At 38.8% G+C, this 27,170-nt stretch overlaps 1 protein-coding gene across 6 annotated transcripts in view; it reads right to left on the bottom strand.

The window, feature by feature from the left end:
• Positions 1 to 27,170, bottom strand: part of DIAPH2 (diaphanous related formin 2) — a 240,609-nt gene that overhangs the window by 146,717 nt on the left and 66,722 nt on the right. For all 6 annotated transcript variants that reach the window (XM_083371796.1, XM_083371801.1, XM_083371797.1 and 3 more), the window contains 2 exons: positions 24,264 to 24,378; positions 531 to 632 (listed from right to left, as the gene is read on the bottom strand). In XM_083371796.1, coding sequence (XP_083227922.1) covers positions 531 to 632; positions 24,264 to 24,378 — 217 coding nt within the window. The remainder of the gene's footprint in view (positions 1 to 530; positions 633 to 24,263; positions 24,379 to 27,170) is intronic.

The raw sequence follows: 27,170 nt of genomic DNA, 5'->3' as shown, positions 1-27,170 counted from the left end.
TTGCGCAAATGATATTCTAGCTGCTGTGATAATATGGATCGTTAAGTATAGCACATCTTTAGGATATTTCTCTTTCGTGATTCCCAACAAGAAAAGTTCTGGACTAAACTCCAGATCTTGTTTCAATATTTCTTTCAGCCAAATCCAAATCATTCTCCAAAATTTTTGTGTTTTACTGCAAGACCACCACGTGTGGAAGTATGTGCCTATCTCTTCAGAACAAAGTCCACAAGTCTTAAAGTTGCCAAGGTTGAGGACTCCTGCTATAATCCATGTATGGGTCTTTCTATCTTGTCTTGTAATGCCGAGTGTGTATCTTTCCATGGCTCTTTGCGCCATTTGTAGCTTTTGTGTCGATTGTGAGGTTAGGGTCCTTGTTTCACTACTGTTTTAATTCTTAATCTTTAATTCTTCCTATAATAGTTTACCTCTAAGTATCAAACCATAAACCTACTCTTTATATTATTTTTGAAAAGGCTGGAGAAAAATAGCTCAAATGAGCCCTGGATAAAAATGAATATATTACATACACAAATTTTGGGCAGTCTTCCCATCCAATATTCTTAATTCTTTAACTTTCTTCTTGGGCATTATTATCTTCTTTTCCTCCACATTCTCCACTGTCTTTATCACTACAAAGCAAAAGCAGCGTCCTTGGTTATTTACATACACAGAAACCTTTAAAATGCCAGAACTGGTTTTCCACATTCAGACCTTGCTTAATTAAAACAACAAAATAGCAAGTAAATGTGCACGTTCAAAAGAATGGGAGAAAACACACAAAGAGCAACATTTGAAGTTTGCTTTAGGGTCTCAAAGATGTTGCTAAGACTAGGTTACAATTGGGCAAATTGAGAGTTTCCACCAATTGAATTGTCCACTCTTTCCATCATCCCAGCCCTACTCAGCCCATTTTCTCAAATACCCACAATTTCTATCTCAGCATGTTAGGGCCTCCTACTGGTTTGCAGCCACACAACTCCAAGCTGTGTTTGACGTCTTCCACAATCAGGCAGCTTAATTTAAAACACAGCCAAGGGAACTGGGAAGGGAGGTACAGGTGTTGGAGAAGGCAGAGTTAAATGCTTCACAAAACAAAATAAAACCAAGTGTCTATATTAAACCTGTTGGCAAGCAACCGGGATTTTGTTTTCGGTGAACACGGAGATCTATTTTGTGAGCCATCACGTATTTGTTTATTCAGGACGGAGAGAAAAGCTGATGCAACATGCTGTAAGAGATTGTTTTCCAGATTATGCTTATGTGCAGCTGAGGAAAAAAGGATGCTGTGGTACTGCATATCCCTGAAATTAATGGATCCCCCGGAAAGGATAATTTTATTGTGACACCTGCTTTATACCTGCACTTGTAACAATGACATTTGCCAATGTAAACGAGAAAGGTAGAGGAAATTAAACACAGCCAATTGTTCTGGTGGCAAGGAAAACCCAAAAGAAGGCTGTAATGGTTCAGAGACTTAATTAACTAAAACTTCACTATTAGCCTATCCCAAAATCTGGAAACACATGGGTTTTGAAAATTAACAGCTGCATTCGACTTAATGTACTCTCACACCTGATCATTAACTCAATTACTGAACTCCATTAAACATTACCTCTACAGTTATAATGTTAAGACAAAGCAAAATATTGAACACTGGTGATGACAAGGTAGAGGAGAGGATAAAATGCTTAAATAAGGAATTTTAAAGGGTAAGCCTGTGTGTAAAATTGAAAATTGCAAAAAAAAAAAAAAGATACCGTATATCCAAAGCTCCTCTCTGAGCTCAAGGTGGTATGCACAGCACACTTGTGTTTTTTGTCTGTTTGTTCTCAAAACTCTCCTGCCAATGAAAATTGGCTCCATCACTGGAGGTTTACAGTCACTTGTCTGAGATGGTATAAAGGTTCTCCTGTTTGAGCAGGGGGCTGGACTAGAAGACCTCCCAGGTCCCTTCCAGCTCTATTCTATTCTAATTCTTTACCAACAAGATCTTCAATATGCCTTCCCTGCCTAACTGGGTGGGTAGGACAGGATGATATGAATGGGACAATATGGTTCCTCAGGTTGCCCCACACCATTAAGTTTCTTCAATTCTAAACTGTCCAATTTTTACACAACTAATTGCACCAATATTTACACAGTCTCATGATCTATGCTCAGTTAAATTTTTACACAGAATCTGTGCCATCTAACTGACCACTCCTAGGTGAGAAAAGATTAGCTTCCACACTAATAATCACCTATCAGTACAAACCAACAAGCAAAAAAACGGATTGCCACTAATTCTTAATTCCAGGAGTACAACAAGCTTAATCCTTCAAAATTATTACATCAGTCGCTCAATTAAAGGACTTTAGCGTTTCTCCCTTGCACCTTCTCAAAGTGTACACACAGCAGCACTTTCTTTTTCGTTAAATTAATAAATACACAACCTGCCTTTTTTGCTTAGGGAACGTTCCATGTTGATTGAAACATTAAAAATTATACACGCAGAGATGCAAAGCAGTGTTGACAACAGCCCAACGTGGCTTGTGTCCTAAGCAAAGGAGACAGCTACCTAAACCAATGATTAGATGGGTTGACTTGGCTTCCCCTGGGAAGGCACTTTTTAGGAGAAATCCTTTAACAGGAGAGTCAGAATCATAGACATTAATTTTCACAAACGCCTGCCAGTATCTCACAGAAAATGATGCTCCAAGTTCTTATCTTACAGCCACTGCAGCATCCTCCATGTTCACACGACCTACAGACACTTGGCAACTGGACTCACGTTTGTGACACTCATGTGATCCCTTTTTGCCACTTTCTGACAAGCAAAGTCAATGGGAAAGTCCAATTCACTTAACAACCGTGTGACTAATTTAACAACTGCAGCCATTCACCTAACAATTATGGCAAGGGAGGTGGTTAAATGGGGCAAAAGTCACTTAACAAACATCTCACTTAGCGACTCAACTCTGGTCGTATCCTCAAGGACTATCTCTACTAACTGTTTCTTTTTTTCTTAAATAGTTCTTGGTCTCTAGGGTCACCCACACACAGCTTGGTACGAGGATAAGCAATAGTTACAAGCAAACACTGCATCACCCTCACAAAAATCATGCTAATGTTTCAACAGAAAGTAAATTTCAAATCTACTTATCTCAAAAACCGATTTCATACAACTTGCTCTTATTAAAAGAAAGCAGAGAAGTCCACTTTGGTGAAGTTTCCTATAAAGCTCTTTTTCCCTTTTCAAGGAGACCCCAGTGCAGCCTCTTTTTTTTTTGCAGAATAGAATAAAGCAAGTGACTCTAGAGACTCTCCATAGCTCCAACCGTTTGCAATATTTATGCCATTTTGTCTGAGAAATAATTCCTCCTCTTAGTAAAGTCGACACTGATGCTAGGAGAGCTACCGTATTCAAGATAGATGACATTTGTTCTGAAATATTCATTGGACATACTGACACCTTAATAAGATTTTCTTGATCGACTATGCTCTTCGACACGGAAGAAATGTTCTTTTTTTTTCTTTTTTGTTGTTTTTAACAGGGAAAAAAACACAGGGACAACAAATCTGCAGTCAGTTCTAGGTGCACAGGACAATGTGCCTGCCCATTTTTCTACAAGCAAAGTAATGATTTTCACAGGGAAAAAAAATAATAATGTTGCCTTCCCCCAAAGCCCCATTGTTCTTGTTGACAATGCAAACCTCAGCATTATTATGGATTTGCAGATGTCTCCTGCAGTTCTGAAAATACACTTACAAATGCAATTACTTATACTTAAAAGACATACACAGTAACTAAAGCTATTAATCCATCTTCCCATCCACCCCGAAAAATGTTACAGAACCACATTTAGTGATTGAAGCTACAATCGCACTGATAAAAATTTGAGGGCTTGGCAACTGGCATGTTTTAATGATGGCTGCAGCATCCCAGGGTCACGTGATCACCATCGGCACCCTTGCCAGCCAGATTCCGACAAGCAAAGTCAACGGGAGAAGATGGAGTTGCTTAATGACCGCACGATTGACTTTAAAAACTACAGGTAAAAACAACAACCAACATAAAATTGAGCACGACTCACTTAAGCACCACTGTGCTTAGCAACAGAAATTCTGTGGTCGTAATTCGAGGACTAATTGTATACAGTACAGGCTACCATCAGAGGTAAAAACCCGAGTTACTAATACAAAGGTCCCTCTTGTCATACAATTATGAAGCCACGATCAGATAATTCACTGCCTCTCTGCAAATCAGTTGCTTGAGGAACTTTCAGAAAAAGTTCAGTAGCTCAAAATATCTTTTTTTTCTATGTGGTCTGTACAAACCAAGAGATGCAAAAGGGAATGGTCACATTATGGTACCCACGGTGGCAACCGTCCTCAGCAGAGAACCTGGGGCCACGTCAGCTCATGTAGCCACGGAGGGCTCTATCTCTGGAACGCTGTAGTGAAGACTGCATGATGAAATCTCCGTGCAACCGAAGTTGTGTTATTGTGTAATAATCCGAGGTCAGTTCTACACGGCTTTACGTTTCCTCCAGTTGACTGTCAGCTCTAAATTCTGGTCTTATGAAGTTATAAAACATTGTATTGAACAAATCAGCAAGTTATCTTCCAGGAACGATGTCTCAATCATGACGTTTTACCCACACTTAATTAAAGATAGGCAAACAATCAAGCCTTTGCAACCAGTTGTAGTTTGCAGAGGAAATGAACAGCAAAGATAGCGTTCTTCGGCTTGTATTTCTGTAGGTATTCTTTCAAAGAAAGAAGGGGGAAAGGAATTTCTTTACTAACTATTAGCCTTTTAACATTATTCAATACCACATTTAAGCAGCTGTCTCCTTCTCCATTAGGTTGCCTGGATACAAATTCATTCATTTCCTTCAACAATTAAATTCATCTTCAGGATGACATATAAAGAAATCCAACGGTATTATTTTTATAAAGCACTTAATACTTTAGGGATGATGTTTCCCCCCCCCCTCCGAATTCTAAGCGTGTAGGTACATGAACGTGTGGGATGTGTGTGAAAAACACAACACAGACCTCAAATGACCTCTTGTTTATTTGTTGAAGTGTTTTGTTTGTCAGGCTGGCAAAATGTTCAGGAGGAACATGCAAAATCAATGTTTTGTTTTGTTTTCAAATTCAGCAGCTTTAAAATGTGTGGGCCTCAGCTCCTAGAATTCCCTAATTGTGACTAAAAGACATTACAAACACAATAAATGTTGGCCAGTTGCTAAGTACCCAAAATGTGGTCACATGACCAGGGTGGGCACTGTTGGGTCTTTGGAACCAAGTCATCAGTGCCTTTTTTGGGGTGCTCTGTTGTAACTTGAAGACTGCCATCATAATGGGCAGCCTCCATCACCGTCGTATGTCAAGGACTACCTACAGGGATACCGTTAATAAAACCAAGTTTATAAATCTTTTTTTTTTTTTACTAAAATCCAATTGGGTTTTGTTCGTACAACCCAAAAATCAGATCTCTGGAGCTTCCTTTTCTTCACTAACAACTTTTTTACAATTGCTAAAAAGCATCTTTCAATTTATAAAAAAATAATAATCAAAATTTGTAGATAGGTAAAGCCATTGTTTCCATTTCCACAACTGCAGGGGATAATCACCGACTCAGCTCAGCTCAACTTTCAGGAAATGACTCCCTATCAATCTTTTGAGCTAACTCAATTACCTTTTATTTTAATTTTATTTATTTTTATTTATTTTAGTTCCATTTATATCCCGCCCTTCTCCGAAGACTCAGGGCGGCTTTTGCCACTTGAAAATGAAAATTATAAACATTTCGAACATAACTTCCTGTGCAAAGAACTACTTATTCAGTGGTTTAAAAACTCTAATTAAAAAAATGTATATGAGAAAGTTGTTTTAGCTTTAATTTTAAATTGAGATGTTTGTAGCTGGTCTTATTTCTTTTAATAAAATATGCACAGGCTACCTGGGATAGATATGAAAAAGGGGAGATGAGGTTAACAACTAAAAAGTTCAGCTATTTATCTGAAACTACAAAGTTACTTACTTTTGTCACAGTAACTTCAGAAGCTTCATCTTATTTTTATATTATAAAGGGGGTGTACGAGGAATAGGAAATTATTCATCAGCTATTTATTCAGATAAGGAAACAAAAGCAGCATTATCGTTTGATGTTAAAGCTGTTTTTGGCCTGCACAAAATCAGAAAATCTACACTTGCTTGGGTATAATTCTAATAAAAATTATTAATTTCTTAGTTCTGTACAAAACCTTTGATTTAACTTGCTATCAGATTTGCATTAAGTCATCGGATTGTGGCATCTGTTGGAAAAGATCTCCATTTTAGGCATGCAATGCGTTCCTCAGATCTTTGCTACTAAATACTGCCTCTGTCTTTTGACTGAATATTTTGTTCTTCTGAATATAAAATCCATACGCAACCACAAAAACGAAGAGAGAGGAACAGGAGAGCAAATAGGACTTTAGATGCTCTGGGATCCTTCATTACCTCTAAACTAATGATTAATCCTCAATTTCCAACTATTCATTTAGCAACCAAAGTTAACAATGGCCCTGAAAAAGAGGTGACTTACAACCAGGGTCACAGTCACATGATTGGGCACTTGGCAACTGGCATGAACTCTTGACGGCTGCACTGTCCAGGAGTCATGTGATTACCATCTGCAGCCTTCCTAGCTGACTTCTGTCAAACGAAGTCAATGGGAGGAAGCAGTGATTCTCTCAAAAACCATGCCATAAAACCAGGTGCAACTCATTTAAAAACACCTTGCTTGGCAACAAAAATTCTGATTCCCATGTGCATTCGAAAGTTGAGGAGTACCTGTACTTTTTTAGATACATGCAGTATCGTTCCCGTCGTTTGACCGTAGAACCAGAGCAATTTGTTTAAGTTACCTATTGCCTTTCAAAGTTCCAAAGACATAAATTCTGTTTGTCCTCACAGTGAGATGACTTAGACAGAGATGTCTACTTTCCACATAAATAGACAATTTATGGGCAAACACCAGCCCCCCCCAGATTATCCCTCCTACAGCGGTTTTTAAAGCAGGCAGAGTAAAGTCATGAATGAAGAATCAACAATTTATAAATACAATTCAGCTGGCTCAAACAACACCAATACATCAAAACCTGAATAAAACAGATTGACACCCTAACACAGAGGTGGGGAGGGGAAAAAATAAAGGAAAAGGGAAAAAAAAGAAATAATCAAATTCCTCTCCAACCTGAGAGATCGCTGTGAGTGATCCTAGTGACAGGTTCTAATAAAGTATTAATATCCCCTGATTGCTAGTAAATCCCACTCCCCTTCTTTGCAAAGACATGACCTTCAGCTAAATCTTGAGAGAAGGACGAAAAAAAAAACCATCATGGAGGATGAAGCAAGAAGGCTGGCGTGAATACTTAAGGAAGCCTGGAAAGATTTATGTTGTATTTCTGGAAATACATTGCAGGATCAGCTGCCTTGTTGCCTGGTATGGAAAAGCGTTTATTTTTATTCGGGTCTGCAGATATATTATTAATTGTAGGAATGACCCGGCTGAGACCGAGGGCAGGGTTAAACGCATCATCAGTTTGGTGTCTCTCTGCCCCCATAAGAGGCCTAAGTCCACGCACACCCTTGAAGTCCGTTGACTTTTATCTGGCGCCAATTTGCCTAGGTCGCTGGTAGTTCAGATTCTTATAAATGGATAGCATAAATAAACTCGTAGTGAACGCTTTCCTTGCTCCTGATTTAACAGTTATCAAATGTAACAGGTTGCATTTCTAGTGGTTAGATAGGTTTGTTATAGAAATGGCTGGTTTACACTGTTATGTAAAAGTTAAAAAGCTGAGGTTTGATGCTATCGTCTTATTCTGCTGCACCAATGGGACTTGGAAGCCAACACCTTTTCTTTCTTTTCCTCCTTTTTCCTAACTTTTCCCTTCCCTTTATCTTTCCTATTATTTTCTTTTTCATTTTTGTATCCTGTAGTATTAATAAACAAATCCCTTTAAAAAGAATTAACAGGTTGCATTGGAATCCATTGTTAGATCCTAGGATACTGAACTTATCCTTCAAAAGCTAGTTTTTTTTCTCCCCAGATCTGATCTCCACTTGGCCAATAGTCACAATTTTGTGATACGCCTACATATGGGACAGCACTTAGCTTCTCTCTCCCATCTATCCCTTGGTCACTTCTGTTTCTTTTGTTGTTAATCACCATGGGTTAATTGCCTGTCCACCCACGATGGGTAATTCCTCTTTTTCATCTTACAAAAATGAATGGCTGACAATGGCCCCAAATTTTACATCTAAACGGCACCACAAATTTATGCCTCTTTGAATACACTTCCTTTATGAGACAAAAGGAAAAAAATGCCAGAGGCTGGTCCCACTGGTAAACTGCCACAGTGTTTCACACACCGGTGCAGAAACAATATTGTGACAGTTGAACCCAATACAGAATTCAAAGTGGTAGCTTCCTATACTGCATACATTAAGAAATATGGGAACCCATAGATTGCTAGATGATTCATTAAGCTCTCATTCTTTGCTAATGACGCTCGAAATCAGTTTGGCTTTAAGGATGAAGAAATAAACTGTCAACTGCTCACAAACGATGTGTACGGTTGCGACACATGTTTTATGTGCAGGCTTTCACATCCTTTATGAATCACATGTTTCATCATTTACTGCACTGTCTGAAGGTCTTTTTATAAGAAACAAATGGCTTTGTATTATCTCAAATGGTCTAATCAACACACTTTTCGCTCCGTGCCAGCTTCTTTTATTCAGCTTTGTAGATAGTTTTGGCCAGGGATTTCAAAATTAGACTTCCAAAAGAAACTCTTTGCTCTCTTAATAGGCAGGTATAATAGGGAGATAAAGGTGTGCTGATGAGGAACATTATGAATTTCCAGAAGCTTCTATTAATGCCCAACAATGAGGCATGAAACTGTGAGAAAAGACCATCATACGAGTTTGAAAATATATGCAGGCAATTACCAAATATGTATATAAACCATCAATTTCAACTGGTTTATCAGCTTTCTGCAGAATTTTCAATATTATAAATGCATCTGAGTCCGATATTTTATTTCATTGCCCTGTTTAGAATCTAAACAATCTTAAGCCTTATACCAACTGAATTTAGTTAAAATAGATTAATATTTATGAGGGACACAGTGGCTCAGTGGGTTAGGATGCTGAGCCTGTCGATCAGAAGGTCGGCAGTTTGGCAGGTCGAATCCCGAGTGCCGTGTAGCAGAGTGAGCGCTTGTTACTCGTCCCAGCTTCCGCCAACCTAGCAGTTCGAAAGAACGTAAAAATGCAAGTAGAAAAATAGGGACCACTAAGGTGGGAAGGTAACAGCGTTCCGTGCGCCTTTGGCGTCTAGTCATGCCGGCCACATGACCACGGAGACGTCCTCGGACAAGCGCTGGCTCTTCGGCTTTGAAACGGAGATGAGCACCGGCCCCTAGAGTTGGAAACGACTAGCATGCACGTGCGGGGGAACCTTTACCTTTACCTAGATTAATATTTAGCAATGGGCTTGAAGAAAATCAACCAATTGCATTACCTTTTGTAAATGCTGGTGTCTTGGAATAGTTTTCCCAGATCCCTAAGAATAGATCTTAACACCCAGGTTTTGCCTGACATAATAACACATTAATCCCAGCTTAATCCACCACGATGGTCATTTGCAGCTAGCTGATGGACCCCACAGCCTTCCCTGCTGTCTTTTTCCCTAGCCTCAAGAAATTATGCACAGCTTCCTAATTAAAACAAAACAAAACAAAACAAAAAACAATCCAAGATCTGAAGCCAATTTTATATTAAGCTTTAAAGATAGCTTGTAAAGTCTGGCTTAGGTTCAGAAGTAATTAACCATACCCCTTGCTTTGGGTGCAATGAAAGTTTCACTTAATTGTAACTTTTGTTTTCCTTTACCATTTGAACAAAGACAAAGATGTAGCACAGATGTTCAAGCAGCCTGTGCTAGCACACTTCAAGGAAAACATGGTTTATTAAACTTTTAGAGACCGGGTGCATGTGGCAAAATCTAAACATTTTTTTCCCCTTCTCCTTCTATGACCAGTGATGAGTTTATCTTGATGTTCACAGCATTAATTTATATCTTATATGCCACACTATCTCTGACCAACGATACATTTCAAGCAAATCACATCAGGATTTTTCCTCATAATTGAAACTAGCTGCTTCTTCCTCTCTTACCGATGACATTTTTTTTTCTTTCCCAATTCATGCATTATCCAATTAAATGTTCCTTCTTAATCACTTTCCTTTCCTGGGTTTGAACATCACAAAGCAGCACTCTCTAATAAAAAAGACCTACATCCTATTGACATCATCTTTATCACAATTAGCTCAAGAAAATAAAACCTAGTCTTTTTCTTTTTTTTAAAAAAGATACATTTTATTCGAGCCTAATGAAAAACTACCCCATTCTAGTTATTTGACTTATACCAATTTCTTTTTTCTAATGGTCCAATGATGTGGTCTATCATTACTTTTTCAAGATGAAAGAACAGAGAAAAGTAAATAAATTAATGGCCTAGTCATACTACATTTGCTAAAATAATTACGTGTCAGGGGCCGTCAATGCTCCCTGAACTTGGTTGTTGTCTTGCAGAAGTTTCATTACTTCAACTAGGTAACCCTAGCACTAATGATGTTACCTAGTTGGGGTAATGAGATGTCTGCAAGAAAACAACCAAGCTTAGAGAGCACCAAGGACTCCTCATTTCAATTCTGAGCTACATGTATTCCCCTTTATGGATCATTACGTATTGCAGAGCACATGTCAATGGGGATAAAAATCCGACTCTAATGTCCTTTAGTTGAAATTACTCAAATATGGACAAATGACTGCAATGTAAAAATAATTCTTTAGCTTTGGTCTTTGATATAGACGTATCCCTAACGTAGCTTTGCCCACAACTTGGTTTTCTACAGGCTGAAAGTTAGAAGTGCGTGACTAAAACTGTCTAAATTCTGAGTTCCTTTTCATTAAATTCATGCAAAAACCATACCCCATAATATAGATGGCCCATAGATCAAGGCTACTTATGCCAACATATTCATATTTCATGCTAATTAGTCCCTGTACACATAATCTCTCTCCCTGGAGTGCCCATCACCGTACATGTGCCTCTGTCCTGAACTGCTCATTAAATTTGCCACAGTTCATTTGAGCACAGTATCTCTTTTACTGAATTAGACATTTTAGAATCCAGAGCGTCTTTTCCTCCGGTGAATTTCTTACCAAATGTTTGCAGGCAGAGCTTCAATTCTGCAGCAGAAATAACGTCTACAATAGTCAATACATTCTCTAAATGTATAAACAAGGTTATCACAAAGGTAGACCAGTGTCCTTAATGCCTCAATTGTGCATTCAGGTTATATGCCCTGTATCTGACAACTTCTGAAGCAGCAGCAATCCTTATTCTGTTTAATGGAGACCCCGGAGACCAACAAGGTGGAGAAAAATGCAGGGCTTCTTGTTAAGACTGAGGCATCTCTTCAATAATTGTAAATCCCCAAATCGCTCATCCTGGCCCACCACCCACCACCCGTCCACATCTCTGTCACTATTAAATTTTAATTATTTTAACACGGAGCATATTAAATAGAGGAGGTAGCTAAGATCATATTCTCACCCAGTCTGAATCCTTCCCAAATTAATTCTGCAGAAATATCAGGGGGTGGTTGGAATGGACTAACCCAGAACAGACAGATCTTAAGTGCACTGGATGCATTTATTTATTAGTTGTGTTGCTGGAGTTGTTGTTTTTTTTTTGTTTTATTCTCTCTCTCTCTCTCCCTCTCTCTCTCTCTCTCTCTCTCTCTCTCCCTCCCTCCCTCCCTCCCTCCCTCTCTCTCTCCCTCTCTCCCTCCCTCTCTCTCTCTCTCCCTCCCTCCCTCTCTCCCTCCCTCCCTCTCTCCCTCCCTCTCTCTCTCTCTCTCTCCCTCCCTCTCTCCCTTCTTCTCTCTCTCTCTCTCCTTGCCCTCTCTCGTGGATTAGAGAAAGCCAGTTCCTGAAGGAGAGGCACCTGTTCTTTCACAGACAGTAGCATTCTCAAGATAAGGTACTCTAACCCCTCAAGAACAACAGTCATGATTCATGCTGACAATTTTCGGTGCACCACGGGTCCCTGCGCACAAAAACTCTGCTTTTTATACGGAGAAAAAGCCTCTGCTCTTTGCATGTCCTTATTTCTTATCTTGCTAATTGGATAGCCTGGGCCTCCGCGGTTGTCCATCCGAGTCTGGAAAAGCAGAGATAATGGCGCCATTGCAGATACTGCCAATAGCAACTCCTGGGATGCTGTGTGGTAAACAACTTTTGGGCTGGAAAGCCGGATCCTTCAATATAGAAATAAATGTATAGCCTGGGGTCCTGACTGCGGTGTGGTGGCATATTGGAGGTGGCTGATGGGGCAGAGAGAACACACCACCTCCTCTCCGGATGCACTTTGCTCCCTCCTTCTCTATCCTTCTTAAGTGTTATTTTAATTATTATTATTTTTTAAAAAACCCAAAAAAACTATCACTGATGTTATGTTTTATACTCCCTTTTATTCAATGTCTGTAAGCTGCCTTGAGTCTCTTTTATCGAGATGGGCATCATACAAGTCAGATAGATAGATAGATAGATAGATAGATAGATAGATAGATAGATAGATAGATAGATAGATAGACAGACAGACAGACAGACGGACAGATAGATAGATAAATCCACTAACATTCATTTAATGACCGTTTGAAGTTACAATGGCACTGAAAAAACCCTCATGACCACTGCAGCACTCCCATAGTCACAGGAGCAAAATTTGAATGCTTGGCAACTGGTATGCATTTATGACGGTTGCAGTGTGAGGTGATCCCCTTTTGTGACCTACTGAGAAGCAAAGTCAGTGGGGAAGCCAGGTTCAGCTAACAACCAGGTTACTTAACTGAACAACTACAGTGACTCCCTTAACAACTGCGGCTGAGAAAGGTTGCAAAAAAACTGTTAAGCTTGTAAGCCGCCCTGAGTCTTCGGAGAAGGGCGGGATATAAATGGAATTAAAATAAAATAAAATAAAATGGGGCGGGGGAGAAACTAACTGAACAACTGCCTCGCTTAGCAATTTGGGGCTCAATTGTAAGTCAAGAACAACCTGTAAAATAAAAAAAGGAAGTGACACTCATAATAGTAAGGTAGCCTATTAGCAGGCTGGTACAGAGTGGTATAATAGGACCTCACCCCCCCACCCCATCCCCAATTTTAGGCTACAGCAAAAACCGAGTTTCTTTTCATTTCATTAGTAGTTAAACTAAAAGTAAATTTAGCTGATGCACTAACTCTCTAAATTATATCTAATCGTTTCATTTCGGTTACATTCAACGTGGATAGTTGGCAATCAATTTGGAAGGTCTGGAAGGGAGGCAAACACAAGGTTTTCATGACAACATATGGCCCCTGAAATTCAGTTTATGCATCCCTACTTTATTTTATGGGAAGAAAAGCAGTACGTTGGGCTAAAATGGAGAGGCTACCGCTGCTTTGCCGCTTAGCGAGTTGAATATTCGGAAGCTAAAACTGGTTCTGCATATTTTTAGAACTGCCATCCTTATCAAAGAATTTTTTTTAAAAAAAAAGGTGTCCCGAAACACTTCCAGGAAAGACTTAATGAATTTGTAGCACATTTTATGATGAGGCACTGATAGAAGGAATTAAAAAAAAAAAAACTTCTCCGGTGGCTGTTTTCCAACTGCCTGTTGAACAAAAGAGGAACTCAGTGTTTACAAGCGTCACTATGGCTGCAAGCATGGGTTCGGCTGGGCGTCAGTAGAATGTTCCTCCTTATGGACTTCTTTTGTGTGAGGTTGAATGAGATGGCAACTGATGCGCCATCAGTCCAAATAGACTACAACAGAAGCAGGTGCGATCCAGCTACTAGTGTTTGCCCAGCAGCTTTGCAAACAAAAACTTTGCACAAAAGAGACAACATTCAAGCAATTCCTGGGAGGCCCACACAGCAAACCTCTTCCATAATACCCCAGCTGCAGTCAAACCACATCTATCATTCTTACAAGTCAGCTTGTAATCCATACCCTACTAATAGGAGGGGGAAAAATACGTGTGAGAAGCTCGTCAAGAATAGGTATCAACATTTAGAGATCAGTTTTGTTACATTGCATTTTTTTAACACAACGACTGACTCTTAGAGATTTGCATTTTGAATAAAATAGGGTAATAAAAGTTAGAGGGGGGTGGACAAAGAGACGATCAACCCTGCACCACTATGCAAAATTTCTTGCAGCAAGATAAAACTTGAAAATCCCTGGGCCTTGCTTCCAATTAACTGCCCATCAATAGGGCTGAAAGAACGAAAGTCCAGAGGTGTTATTTGAATTTTAAATGTTACAAAATGCATACGATCACTTTATATTTCACAGAAAACAGAAATGATTTTTAACAGATATCTAACAAAAAATGGTAATGTGATACGAAAAGGAACAAGGCCGGGATGCCCAGTGTCTCCAATCTTATTTATTGATTAGAGCTATAAGACAAGATGAGAAGATGGTGGAGGTAAAGATTTTTAAAAGAGACAAGTTAAGGGCTTTTGCAAATGACTTGGTGTTGGTTTTGGAAGTTCCTTTAAAGGGAACTTTAAATATTAATGGGCAAATTAAAGGAATTTGGTGCATTGGCAGGTTGGATGACTAATAAACAGATATGAAGATGTTAACACAAAAATATGCAGATGGAAGATCAAACAGAATCGATGAATAAAGCAGGTCTTACGACTTGAGAAGAAGATAAAATCTCTGGATATCCCTATGACAAATGGGAACTTTATGCTATTTCAAAGTAACTATATTAAGACATGGAATGAAGTTAAAAAAGATATGTTAAGATGGGATAAACTACAACTGTCATTGCCGAGCAGAATTTCTGTGATAAAAATGATGTTTTGCCTAGAACAATTTCCTTTTTTCAGACAATAGCTGTTTTGGACAGCATTTAAACAGCGGCAGAAGGAGATGTCTAAATTTGCGTGGCTGGGGAAAAGAACATGAGTTAAATATAAGATGTTACAAGATGCAAAAGAAACAGGAGGGTTGAATTTACCTGGCTTAAAATTGTATTTTGCAGCTTGCAGTTTGGTTTGGTGGAACGAGTGGGCGTTACTGAGAAATAGAAGGCTTTGGTGTTAGAAGGAGAGGACCTGAGATTTGGGTGGCATGGATATTTGTAGCATGATAAAATCAAGGTTAATGTGGATTTTAAAAATCCACATGTTAGATGTACCATACTGAGAATATAAAATAGATACAGGTCCAGGCTGACCCAAAATTGTCTTTCTAATTCTAAGTGCAAGAAGCTTTTTATAGATGAGGAATAATATGCAAACCCAAATGGCTAACTTATTGTTAAATACTAGAATTTTGTCAAGGGGAATATAAAATAAAATCATGGGATGAACCAAGGCAAAAGCAACTTGTTGAAATTGCTAAATTAACTTGGTTAGAGAACGGCTGTAAAGAGATTGAAAACTACTACTTCGTATTTTTTCTCTTATTTTTTTCTTTTTTCTTCCTGTCTTGCACTTTTAGCTTTCTTTTTTTCCTTTCCTTTCTCTCACTTTAAATTAGCTATATCAGCTATATTAGTAACGAATTAGTAACTACATATTATTTCATTTTCATCTTTTTTTAAATCATTAATAAAATTACATTTATAAAAAGAATACAGGGACATTATTAATCAGCAAGAAAGCACATGGAATTCCAGCCAATTTCACGGAGCACAAATAGGTATACCTAAGTATATTTAGGGGCTACGTAAGACGCTTGCAATAACTACACAAATAAACAAGACACAATTGTTTAAACATTCTTAACTGGAATTAGTAGCGGATTTATTTATAACTTAACAAGAAAAAAGTTATTCTACATATATTCTCAAAGTGTAATTTAAAAATTGTGTGACTTCTATCTCACACTTTTGTGATCTGTAACTAAAAAGTTTTGTTTGAACACAAAGTAACTGCCCCACTAAGTTACCAGCACTGTATTAAACTCACAAACACGGGCCACTCAACATTCATATTCTCATTTCAAACAGATACTCATCCGTTGCATTTTCACTCCTGGGGATTCAAATCTGGAGTTTGCTTCAAACTCAATTCCCCAGGTATAAATTAACTTCCCACTTAGCCATTGTTATCTGTCGGCCATTCACAGGCATCATGGGGCACGTGAAAGGGAGAACAGAAAGAAAAAAAATCAAGCGCGACCTATCAGAAGATCAAGAGAGCCATCTGCAGTTTGAAACCCAGATGACTCTGATGCTTATTTATCCTTCTCTTCCCATCAATCACCTTTAGAGACTCCACAGTCCCAAGTCGGTGGCTGCATCATAGCAAGCGTATGGCCCTTGTGATTAACATCCATTTGCAACTTCAGAGACAGCCTTGTTCACATCTGTGCCCTCTTGTGACTTTCATGTAAATCATGAAAGGAAGGAGGGATGAGCCGTGCTTTGTTTGCTTTTTACGGGGTGTAGATCCTTGCATTAACCCCAGAACTTTCCATCTCTCTCTTTCTCTCTCAAGATGAACTGTGCAATTTTGGGTCCACAAGGATATTTTGGAAGGAAAAAGCCGTTACATGCAAATCCCTGAATCCTAATCCATCTCATCACCTTGGATCTGGACAGACAGACATGAGCATTATTGGAAAAGGTGTCAAAAGTTGCAAAAGCCGGACACCAAACAGGTAAACTAAAAGAGATTTATTGCTGTAGAAATAGGCAAAGCCAAAAAATGCTGCAATTTAGGTTGGTTTGTTTTGAAAGTCGCTTGTCGTAAGCCTGTATACTCTCCCACTTTCAGGCACAGTAACTGAAAAGGAACAAGCGGCAGCCCGTAATGGGGAAAAAAGGCAATAATATTGTTCTAGAATTTATGTTGGGTAAATTATATATCAATCGGTAACTTATTCCTCCATAAAACAAACATTTTTTTTAGAATGCTAGTATTATCCTTCACTAGCGAGGTGAAGCAGAACTAATGTAAATCTTTAAAATCTTTAAATCTTTGAATGAAGCTTGATCTTTGGATTATAATGTAAAAAATTAGAAATGGTGCTACAGAGAAACTACTTTGGATTGCACTGTTGATCCAAACGGGGGGAATACCAAGCAAACTGGTCACTTTAATTTAATATTAGCAAGTTTCTGATTTTATTTTATTTATTTATTTTTTATTTTAATTCCATTTATATCCCGCCCTTCTCCGAAGACTCAGGGCGGCTTACAAGCTTAGCAGATTTTCCTGTCCTAATAAAACTACATCAAGATCTACAGTTGGTCCTGTCAAGAAAAACAGCATGGGTGATTCTATGTAACTCACCAGGAATTAAACTTTATTCAAAGGTAATTTTAGCTTACTTTACATATTTAATGTGCGAGAAACATATTAAATGACATTAACTGCAATATGTTTATTTTACGTAGAATTATGGCTAGGTCTAATCTACTAAATTTATCAAGAAATCAACTTCCATAAATGAGCTACCGTAGTTATATCCTGGTCATTTGTTCCAAACAATTGAGAAGATATTTATTATTTAATATATACTGATATATATGATATATACTGTATACACACATGCACAGATACACATACATGCACACAAACACACACACATTGTATGTGTATATGCATGTGGGGAGTTGGGGGTGTATATGTAGACACATACACATATACAATTTCAATATATTTCTAACAAGTCTAACTGTTATACTTTTATCAAATGCCTTATATCATTTTCACTGATGATTAATGATACCAGCTCAAGTTACACTTTCCATTAATCAGTTGGCTTTTTTAGACAATAAATATAATAAGTATTATCCTTAAATTTATTCTTAACATTAGTAGAGATTAGTAGAGATTTCTAGAACATTTTTTTCCATTTCTGGAACAGCTTGGTAATTATCATATATACATGATATATGAAACAGAGGCATGTTATCCAAGATATTCAAGAAATTGATTTTCAGTAGAATAACAATCGTTCATTGCCTTATGCACATAAAATACCTTGATCAATGAGAACAAACAGAATATAATGATCAATGCAAAAATGATTAAATTAGTACTCTTAAAGAATTTATAACTAACAGCCTCCTGCTAAATCATTTGGCCAATGAAATTGATGAACAACTTTTTTAAAAAAACATAAGACAGTGGAAAACCAAAAACTTAGCTACATGGTTAATTTCTGTCCACATCCACCTTAGAAAGAAACCTTAAAGAAAAGTTTACTTTTATCCAATATCCTTTCAACGCAGTGTAATAACAGAGACTGTGACATTTTACAAGGTCATTACTGAAAAGGCTAGATAACATTGTGCTCTGTAAGATCATAATGCAACTTCTATTAACTCCTATTAACTTCTATTAATAAGGCCAAATATAATTCAGTTCCCATCACCATCTTCCAAACCCCACCTTCCTATTTAAATATAGTTCTTTGGTTCCCAAATTCTGTCTATTTAAAGTCTATTTTATCTGTAGGTTTTCCCATGAATATCAACCACCCAAGACAAGGTTTAAAACACATACTGCCTTGTAGTTATTTACTTATTATTGGAAAGTTACATGTATTTGTGGGCAGAATTAGAACCAATGAAAGTGAGATGTCCGCTTGATAACATTCAACAAAATATCGCTGAGAATTTTGACAAATTATAGCTCTCAATTATATGCAAACGATGTGTTTTTGAGCCAAAATGTCCTTCATAGCATGTTTTTCACCTGTTTTTGTCTTTAAAGCATACCACAAATGTGTTTAACAACCACATCTTACTGACAAAAATCAGTCTATTTTATTAGTAAATTATATGCTAAAACAGACTTTTCCATAATATGCTCCAAACCCTGTTATTAAGAATTTTTTGTCAGACAGCCATTATCAAGAAAATGATAGGAACGCTGTAAGTCAACTATGCTGGTTTTATTACAACTAACATTTTTAGCTTTTAAATTAATAAGTATGTTTCAGTGAATCTTTACCTGATCTGGGCAAAATGATTTTAGACAGCGAATTAAGAGGTGATTGAATACTTAGAGGAAGCTAATCAATCTATTAAAACAGTGTGAACTGCCAGGAATTGCCTTAGCATTCAAACAACTGTAGAATTTAGCATATATCTATTTACAATATTTATATTCCTATTTAAAAAAAAATAAGACAAACACTAAGACAAGAGGCTGAATTATTTGCATTCAATGCACACCAATGTCTGGCAATATTAGTTTTTATCTATCAAAATGACATGAGCCAATATTCATCTAGAGGTTTCAGAAATGAATTACTACATTCAGAAATTATATTGAAATGTTTTACTCAGATACAAATAGATCTTATGGGTGGGGGAGTTTTAATGAACAACCAAACATATTCATACATTCCAAATGGAAGCTGAAGAGTTTTCAAAACAATTTTACAATATGACTTAGTGGGTCTAATGTCAGGCACAAGAAATCAGGAATCAGGCCGTTCAAATGACTACAGATTTATTACAAGCTGAAGCACTCTCCAAGAATTGGGCTACCAATGGTCAAAGCCAATAGGAAGCACATTAGAATCAAAGGAGTTCAAGGTGGGCTGGATGTAGATCTCTCCTGGGTGCAAAATGACTCAAGAATGATGATACGTTTGACCCCTCCCTCAGGCTCAACCTGGTCATCTCCTACATTTGATTAGTTGAGGGACCTCCTGTCTCCAATAACATCAGCCCAAACAACTTGATCCAGCACAGTTGCTTGGCACGTTCTGGGTTCCTTCGATTAAACCATGTTATCTCTCAGGACCCTGGAAGCGGACCTCCTCCACAGCAGCACCTGCTCTCTGGAACTAAGTTTCCCCTGAGATTCAGAATACCCCCCCACACACACACACACACACTCCTGTTGCTAGAAGAGTCGTGAAAACTTGGATCTTCACCAAGACTTGGATGAGGATTCTTTACTTCATCCTGTGGACCATTTTCTATTTAATCAGTTTCTTGAATGGGGTACAGTTTACTTCTTAATTGTTGATTAACCCTAAGATTAACATCAGACCTACAATCAAGTAGTAAACAATACCCCAGTCAAGTAACGGCCAAAGATGCTAACAGTAAACAGCCTAACCAAAGAATCTCCAACATCATTCCCACCAACACTGACAGGGCAAGCCACCAGAATATAAACGGACAGCAAACCTCATTCTTTACCAGCACGGATGATGTCACCAAGTTTGGTAATGAAATATCTGCAAGCAAACAACCAAGCTCAGAGAGCACCAAGGACTCTCAGGGAGAACCTTTTTTGTGCCTCATACTTAAATATATTTAAAACCGAAGAGACTGGACATTTTACAAAGAGACTGGATAATCACTTGTCTGAGGTGGTATAGGTTCTGCTGCTTGAGCGGGGAGATGGACTAGCAGACCTCCAAGATCCCTTCCAGTTCAAAATGTACTGTTTTTGCTACTGTTCTGTACCAGCCTGCTACCGGCCCTGCAGAAAAGGCAGGGACAAGCCCTTTACAAACGGCAAGAGGCTGGAATAAAGCCTGCCAAATTTATTAACATAAAACAGAGCAAAACAGGACACCAACCATGAAACAGGAGCTATGAAACAGGAACTATTCAAGCGGTTGCCTTCAGCAAACCAGCCCTCCCACGCATTCCCCTTTTATACAGTTCAGGGCGTGGCTTCTCTCTGCCTCCTTCCGAGGTGCCCCATTGCCTTCCTCTGTTTACTCCTGATTGACTGCCTCCTGCGTCGGGCGTCCTTGAACAGGGCCAGCTGTGGGTCATCTTCATCCACGCTGTCAGGCTCACACAGCTGGGTCTCCGTCGTGACCAGGTGGGAGGGGCCTGGCTGAGGGCTCTCATCAGCAAGCTCTTCAACACCCCCCTCCTCCGAGTCGTCCAAAGCAACGGCCGAACCCACAGGCTGACCCTGAATCACAACAGCTACCACTTACAAGACCTTCAATGTTACATTTTGTTTCTACTTCCACGGCTGTATATAAAAGGTTTAAATATTTTCATTACTTGCTAGACTGGGCCTTATAAAGACAGCCTTCAAAACGAAAGAACCTGAATCTTCTCGTTTCAACTCTACGTGCAGACCTTCTAAAGAGGTGGTGGACTCTTCTTTTCTGGAAGCGTTTAAAAACAGTAAATAGCATTTACTGTAAAAATGGGTTCTTGTACTGGGCAAAAGGTTGGACTAGATGACCTCCGAAATCCGTAGATTGCCATTGTGCCACAAGACAGAACGGAAAAAAGAGAATAGCACAGTTTTCCAAGAGCATTTGTAAAACTGTCAGTAGCTCAGGGCTGGGCTACGAATGAATTACCACCTTTTTTTTTTCCTCCCTCCACTTTGACTGCACAAAAAAAAAAAAAAAAACAGTCGAAGGATTTGCCAGTTTTCCACTAGATTAAAGAAGTCTAAATAGGAATACTCTAAAGAGCATTTTCGAGGCATGCAACAGACAACAAAACTCCAAGACAATTAAAAGCAAAAATCCCAAAATGAAGAGCATTCAAGTGAATCCTGCAAATCATGTAAGCGTATAACACTATTACAAGAAAGGCAATGACTTTGGAGACAATTTTTTTAAAAAAAATGTAAGCCACATGTTTTTGGAGTTCCCACACTGTGCCTTCTGCCATGTTTCAATTTAAGAGAATTTCAGGGAGTTAAAAGCAAATGTTTAGCGCATTTGCATCACCAAGATCTCCTTGATCATCCATCAGTGTTTGGATTCCTGAAGATTTCAGTCTCTACGTATGATGATAAATCTATCATAGCAGGTATTGATGGACTGCCTTTACAATTGTGAAGATGACGGATTGAGAGGTTACTTCGGAGGAGCAAGGAACTCCATCCTCCTGTCACTCACAAAGTCAATGGGACCTATTAACTTATTCAGCCTTTTTTTTTGGTATGAATTTTGGATGAATCACTGCAAAGTGCTTCTATATAGCAAGCAACATAAAATAGATTCCATTTTATTTTCCATTTCCAACTAACAACCGGGGTCCATACGTTTCATTTTTTTAAAATTTTAATTCCATTTATATCCCGCCCTTCTCCGAAGACTCAGGGCGGCTTACAAGCTTAGCAGTAGCCTTCATTCTATGTATATGCCTGCTTATTAGGGCTTTTGCACCCCCCTCCAAGCGGCATTATTACAAAGTCAGCTTAATTGCCCCCAACAATCTGGGTCCTCATTTTACCTACCTCAGAAGGATGGAAGGCTGAGTCAACCTTGAGCCTGGTGGGACTCGAACCTGCACTAATTGCAGGCAGCTGGGGTTACTTAAGGAGGCATTAGCCCATTAGCCCAAATGGCAATGTTACAACTCATGATACCTAGCTAGCGTCTTCACAAATCTAAATTACTTTTATTCTGATCAACTTTAAATTGTGATTATCATACACTTACAAGTGACTCTTTTGTAAAGCAAGACAAATAATGACAAGCTATCTTGTTTTACAATATATTAACAGGGACAAAGAGGGGGTGAACTAAAATGAACTGGATGTAATGCAAAGGCTGCAAGTAGAATTGGGGTGCTAGGAGGTATGGCTGGTGGCCATGAGATAAAGGAAACAAGGTGGGGGGAGAATGTGAAGGTAGGTGGCTTTATCGATACTGTGTCTGGTGGGAATCTGAGGGTGGACCACCCTTGGGGAAATTGAAGACACCAGGAATTGTCCCAATTCTTGCCCTCAGGATTCATTTTTGGATCCAAAATGCAGCAATGTGTGGCCATTTGTAATCACTGCTCCATGAGCTGCAGTGGCTACCACTGGCTTCTAGGTGCAATTCAAGGTGCTGGTCATCACCCACAAGACCCTTCAACAAACTGCCTGTTTCCCACAGCTTGTGGTCATCCAGCACTTTCAGGCAGAGTGGGGGGGCTCCAAGTCCCCTCAATTAAATCTTGTCCTAGATGGAGAAACCCCATCCAGCATCTTCAGGGAGAGTGGGGGGCTCCAAGTCCCCTCAATTAAATCTTGTCCTAGATGGAGAAACCCCATCCAGCATCTTCAGGCAGAGTGGGGGGCTCCAAGCCCCCTCAATTAAATCTTGTCCAGGATGGAAGAAGCATACCTGCTCTATCCTCTGGAACAGCCTCCCCCCGCCCCAGTGAAGATGCCCAGTTTCTTAGGATTCCAAAATGTTCTTGAGATGTAGCTGTGATCTCGAGCCTGAGCTTATTTGCAGAAGGCCTGCTGTGTGAGTAGTTTTTATTTGCTTTATTGCTACCATTGTTTTTTTATTTAGGCTGAGTAGTCTGAGAAGTAACGTTTTTTAATCTTAAATTTGGTACTGGATAAAGCAAGCCACTCGAAGTATTTTGGGCCGGGACAGCTGTAACAAATCATCACCATCTATGAACAAATGGCTCAGCCTAAAGCAGAGTTTCATACACTACTTTCCAGACAAGAGTTCTTAACTGAACTTGCCTGGAAAAATTACGCCACAGCTAATCTAATAGTAACTTGCAGTATTTTGCTTTAGGGCAAGAAAGAAAATTCAAGGCTGCCATAACCTAGACCCTACTATTATTATGCTGTGCTATACACACACACACACACACACACACAATGTGCCTTGTTTCCAAAGGCTCGAATAAGTATAATATATGTACTTCATATCTTAGGGTACTCAGTAAGATTTTAAAGTCACTACCTTCTAGATCGTTACATCCAGAAAACATAAGCTGAGCTAACAAAGAAAAAATGTTTTCCATTCAAGAGTGAAGAAATAAAAGTTTCATTCCATTAGTTAACATAAAACTGTCTAGGGTTCCATTCTGGTCTGGGAGAATGTAATATGTCCTTCATTCTTTATGTCTTAGGAAGAAGCCTTTCTACTCCATGGCCTCTACCTCTCTTAAATCACTGTGATTCTATTTTGTTTGTTTTTTAGGTCTATGATACCAAAACCATCAAAATGATTCCAGTTTTCTCGTTTATTTCAACTGCTTCCTTCCCAGCCCATAAATAGTATGTATTTTTAATATCATCTCCTTTTTGCCTTCTCTGTTATCTCCTAGATCTCAAAATGTAGATTTTAGGGTCATATGTTTATGTACTATCTCTAAGGCATTACTAATACAATATTAATATCAATCCACATGTCCATTAATGACCGTTCAAGAAAAGATAAATAATTACCCTTCATCTGTGTAGCAAAAGTGAGTGCCAGTTTGGCAAACAGATCTGGATTTTCAAATTTTTCATCCTTAGCTTTTACCCAAAAACAGTGTTCCTGTATTTCATGCGGCTCAACCTGCAATGAAAATGAAGCTAATTATAAACTATCAATTTAAATCACTTAACCCTCCACAAATCATGACAGTGGCAGATCATCACATCTGTACATCCTGCAATCAAAGCAAATTATTCAGAGACTGAAGTTTTCAATCTTCTCCATTAAACAAGAAAAAAGATGTTAAAAAAGGGAACAAAAACATGTATTTTTTAAAAAAAATGATAGGGAAACTGCTTCAATAAGAGTAGGGTGCATCCTATGTGGTGTTTAGCAGATGTCTATGGAGATTATTAATCATCCAGATCATGGTTATCCCAAAGGTGCTTTTTTCCAAAAGGCAACTGGATTGTCTGGGTTTCTTTTCTTTGAAAACATTTCACTTCTCATCCAAGAAGCTTCTTCAACTCTGAGCTGAAGAACCTTCCTGGTTGACAAGCAGAACATTTGGGTCTACCTAGCTGATGGTATCAAGCTGGCCTTGGAAGCTGAACAGGATCTACTTAGCATTCGGCATAGGATACCGGCAAGAATTCCTAGAGATATAGACAAGGAGGTAAAAAATAAACGTGCCTCAGAAGAACAAGACAATGGCAATGTACTTCTGTGTTCTTGCCAAGAAAACGTCATGGACTTAGCTTTTTTTTTTAACACAACTGTTGTTTTAGGATATGTGTGTTTTAAGACAGGGGTCCCCAACCTCCGGTCCATGGACCGCTACCGGGCTGCAACATGCCAGCAACTGGTCCGCAGAAACAAGCCCCATCTGTGAGATGCAGGCAGAACACAAAACCACACACTCTCCGGTCCATGGGAAAAACTTTCTCCACGGAACCGGTCCCTGGTGCCCAAAAGCTTGGGGACCTCTGTTTTAAGAGGAGATATGGAAAACTATCCAACTCTTTTCCCTTTGCAGAATCCACAAAACAAAAACTGAATTTGCTGTATGGAGCCCTTATTCTTATATTCTTGGGATCTAGGAAGAGAGCCTTCCCTGCTGTTGTCCCCACCCTATGGAATATTGTTCCCCCAGAGGTGAGGCAGGCTCCCAATTTTCCTGGTCTTCCGAAAAGGAGCCAAAATGTGGCTCTGCAGCCTTGCGTGGGCAGTCCAAAGGATTGCTCGGTTATGGGGTTGGTTAGTGGCATGAGAGCAATCTCCTTTGCTTCTGTCAACCAATTTTTAACAAAGTTAATTATTCTTGGCTCTATTAAAAAAAAAGTTAACTCAAAATTTTAACTCTAACCTTTGAATTTATATACTGTTTTACATCTCACAGTTTTATTGCACACAGTCCAGAGATGGGAGGCTTAGAAATGTGAAATACGAGTAAAATTAATAAATATTCCTCCCTGTTTGCTTCTCAAAATCTAATCCATTGGAATTATGCTGCTATATTGGACATTACGTTGCGAAAATGAAGATCTATCCAAACACACTTTCCAGCTCATGTCCAATATGATAATAATAAGTAGTGTTTATAGAACTGAGCAGCAAGCTGGCAGACTGTTTATTGTATTGTGCTGTGCATTCATAATAAATACACACCTTTAGAACAGGATAATCTTCAGATGTTCCTATCCTCAATTTATATAATATTGTGTACATATTATGAGCTTCCTATTGCTCATCTACTACAACAGAATACATAATAACAAACTGATTTATAGATGCAACTTAAATCATCCAAGCGGAGCCCAGAAGAGTAAATTATTAATAAAAAGCCAGCAAAAAAATAAAAATAAAACAGGTGCCTTGCAATATCTATTTTATTCTCCATATACATGTAACATCTGAAAAATGTGTTAAGGTTTCCCCCCCCCCTTTCACGCCACAGAGAAATCAAGAATATTAAAACCAAAATTACATCTCCTGCCCCAACAGACCACTTTAGTCTGCCTGAAACATTTTTCTATTAAATATGATATTATAAGCTAGTTTATGACCACAATGGTTTATGATGAGTTTTTAAAATATTTTATTGAATCTGTTACCTTTCACACCAGAGGGAAAATGGTAGATTATTTATGGAGATATATAAAACAGAGACCATGTCCATCACAACTCTAAGTAAGAGCTTCAATGTGGCTTGAGAATATCCACTAGCAAGGGTTAGAGACTAATATCTTAACCACTCGTGGAAAAACAATTATCTTCAAAAATAAACAAAAGATTAAACAGCAGCATTTGTATATTCAAACCTAATTCAGCAGCATGAATTAGGCATTACAGATTGTCCTTGAGTTACCACGGCAATCGTGACCAGGATTAAGTTGTTAAGTGTTGAAGTCCTCAAGCACGATAACACATGACTATGTCATGTAGTGATAGCAACTCAGATAGTCCTGTTTGTCATTGTAACCAAAAGACATGTGGACTGTTAACCGGGAAGCAGAGACAGTCTGAGGTAAGGAGCACAGGTGTGCTGCAGAGTTGGGTGGGAGGGTGGATGAGGCCTTGGGAGGCTCAGTGCAGGCCACAAAAAAGTATGTGGGAATGCTGCAGTGTGGAGGAAGAAAGGAAAAAAAAATACCCGGGTTAAGGGCATGTATGTGTGCAAGCATAGGGAAGCCAGGAAAGGAGGGCAAATAGTGTGTCCGTGTGTTTGTTCATGTGTGCACGAGTGTAGGGAGGCTGGGGGGAAAAAAGTGCATGCTTGTGCGCACGCACAGGGAGGCTGGTGGGGGAAAGATTTACTCACACAATTTGGGACTTTCTTCACCAGCTTCCCCATTGACTTTGCTTGTGGGAAGCTAGCAGAGAAAGTCGCTGATCTCAGAAGTGCAGGATCCTGCAACTGGTGGTTAAGTGCA

Source organism: Vipera ursinii (assembly GCF_947247035.1).
Source record: "Vipera ursinii genome assembly, chromosome: 12".
In the NCBI taxonomy this organism is placed as follows: domain Eukaryota; kingdom Metazoa; phylum Chordata; class Lepidosauria; order Squamata; family Viperidae; genus Vipera; species Vipera ursinii.
This window is presented reverse-complemented; position numbering and strand designations above follow the sequence as displayed.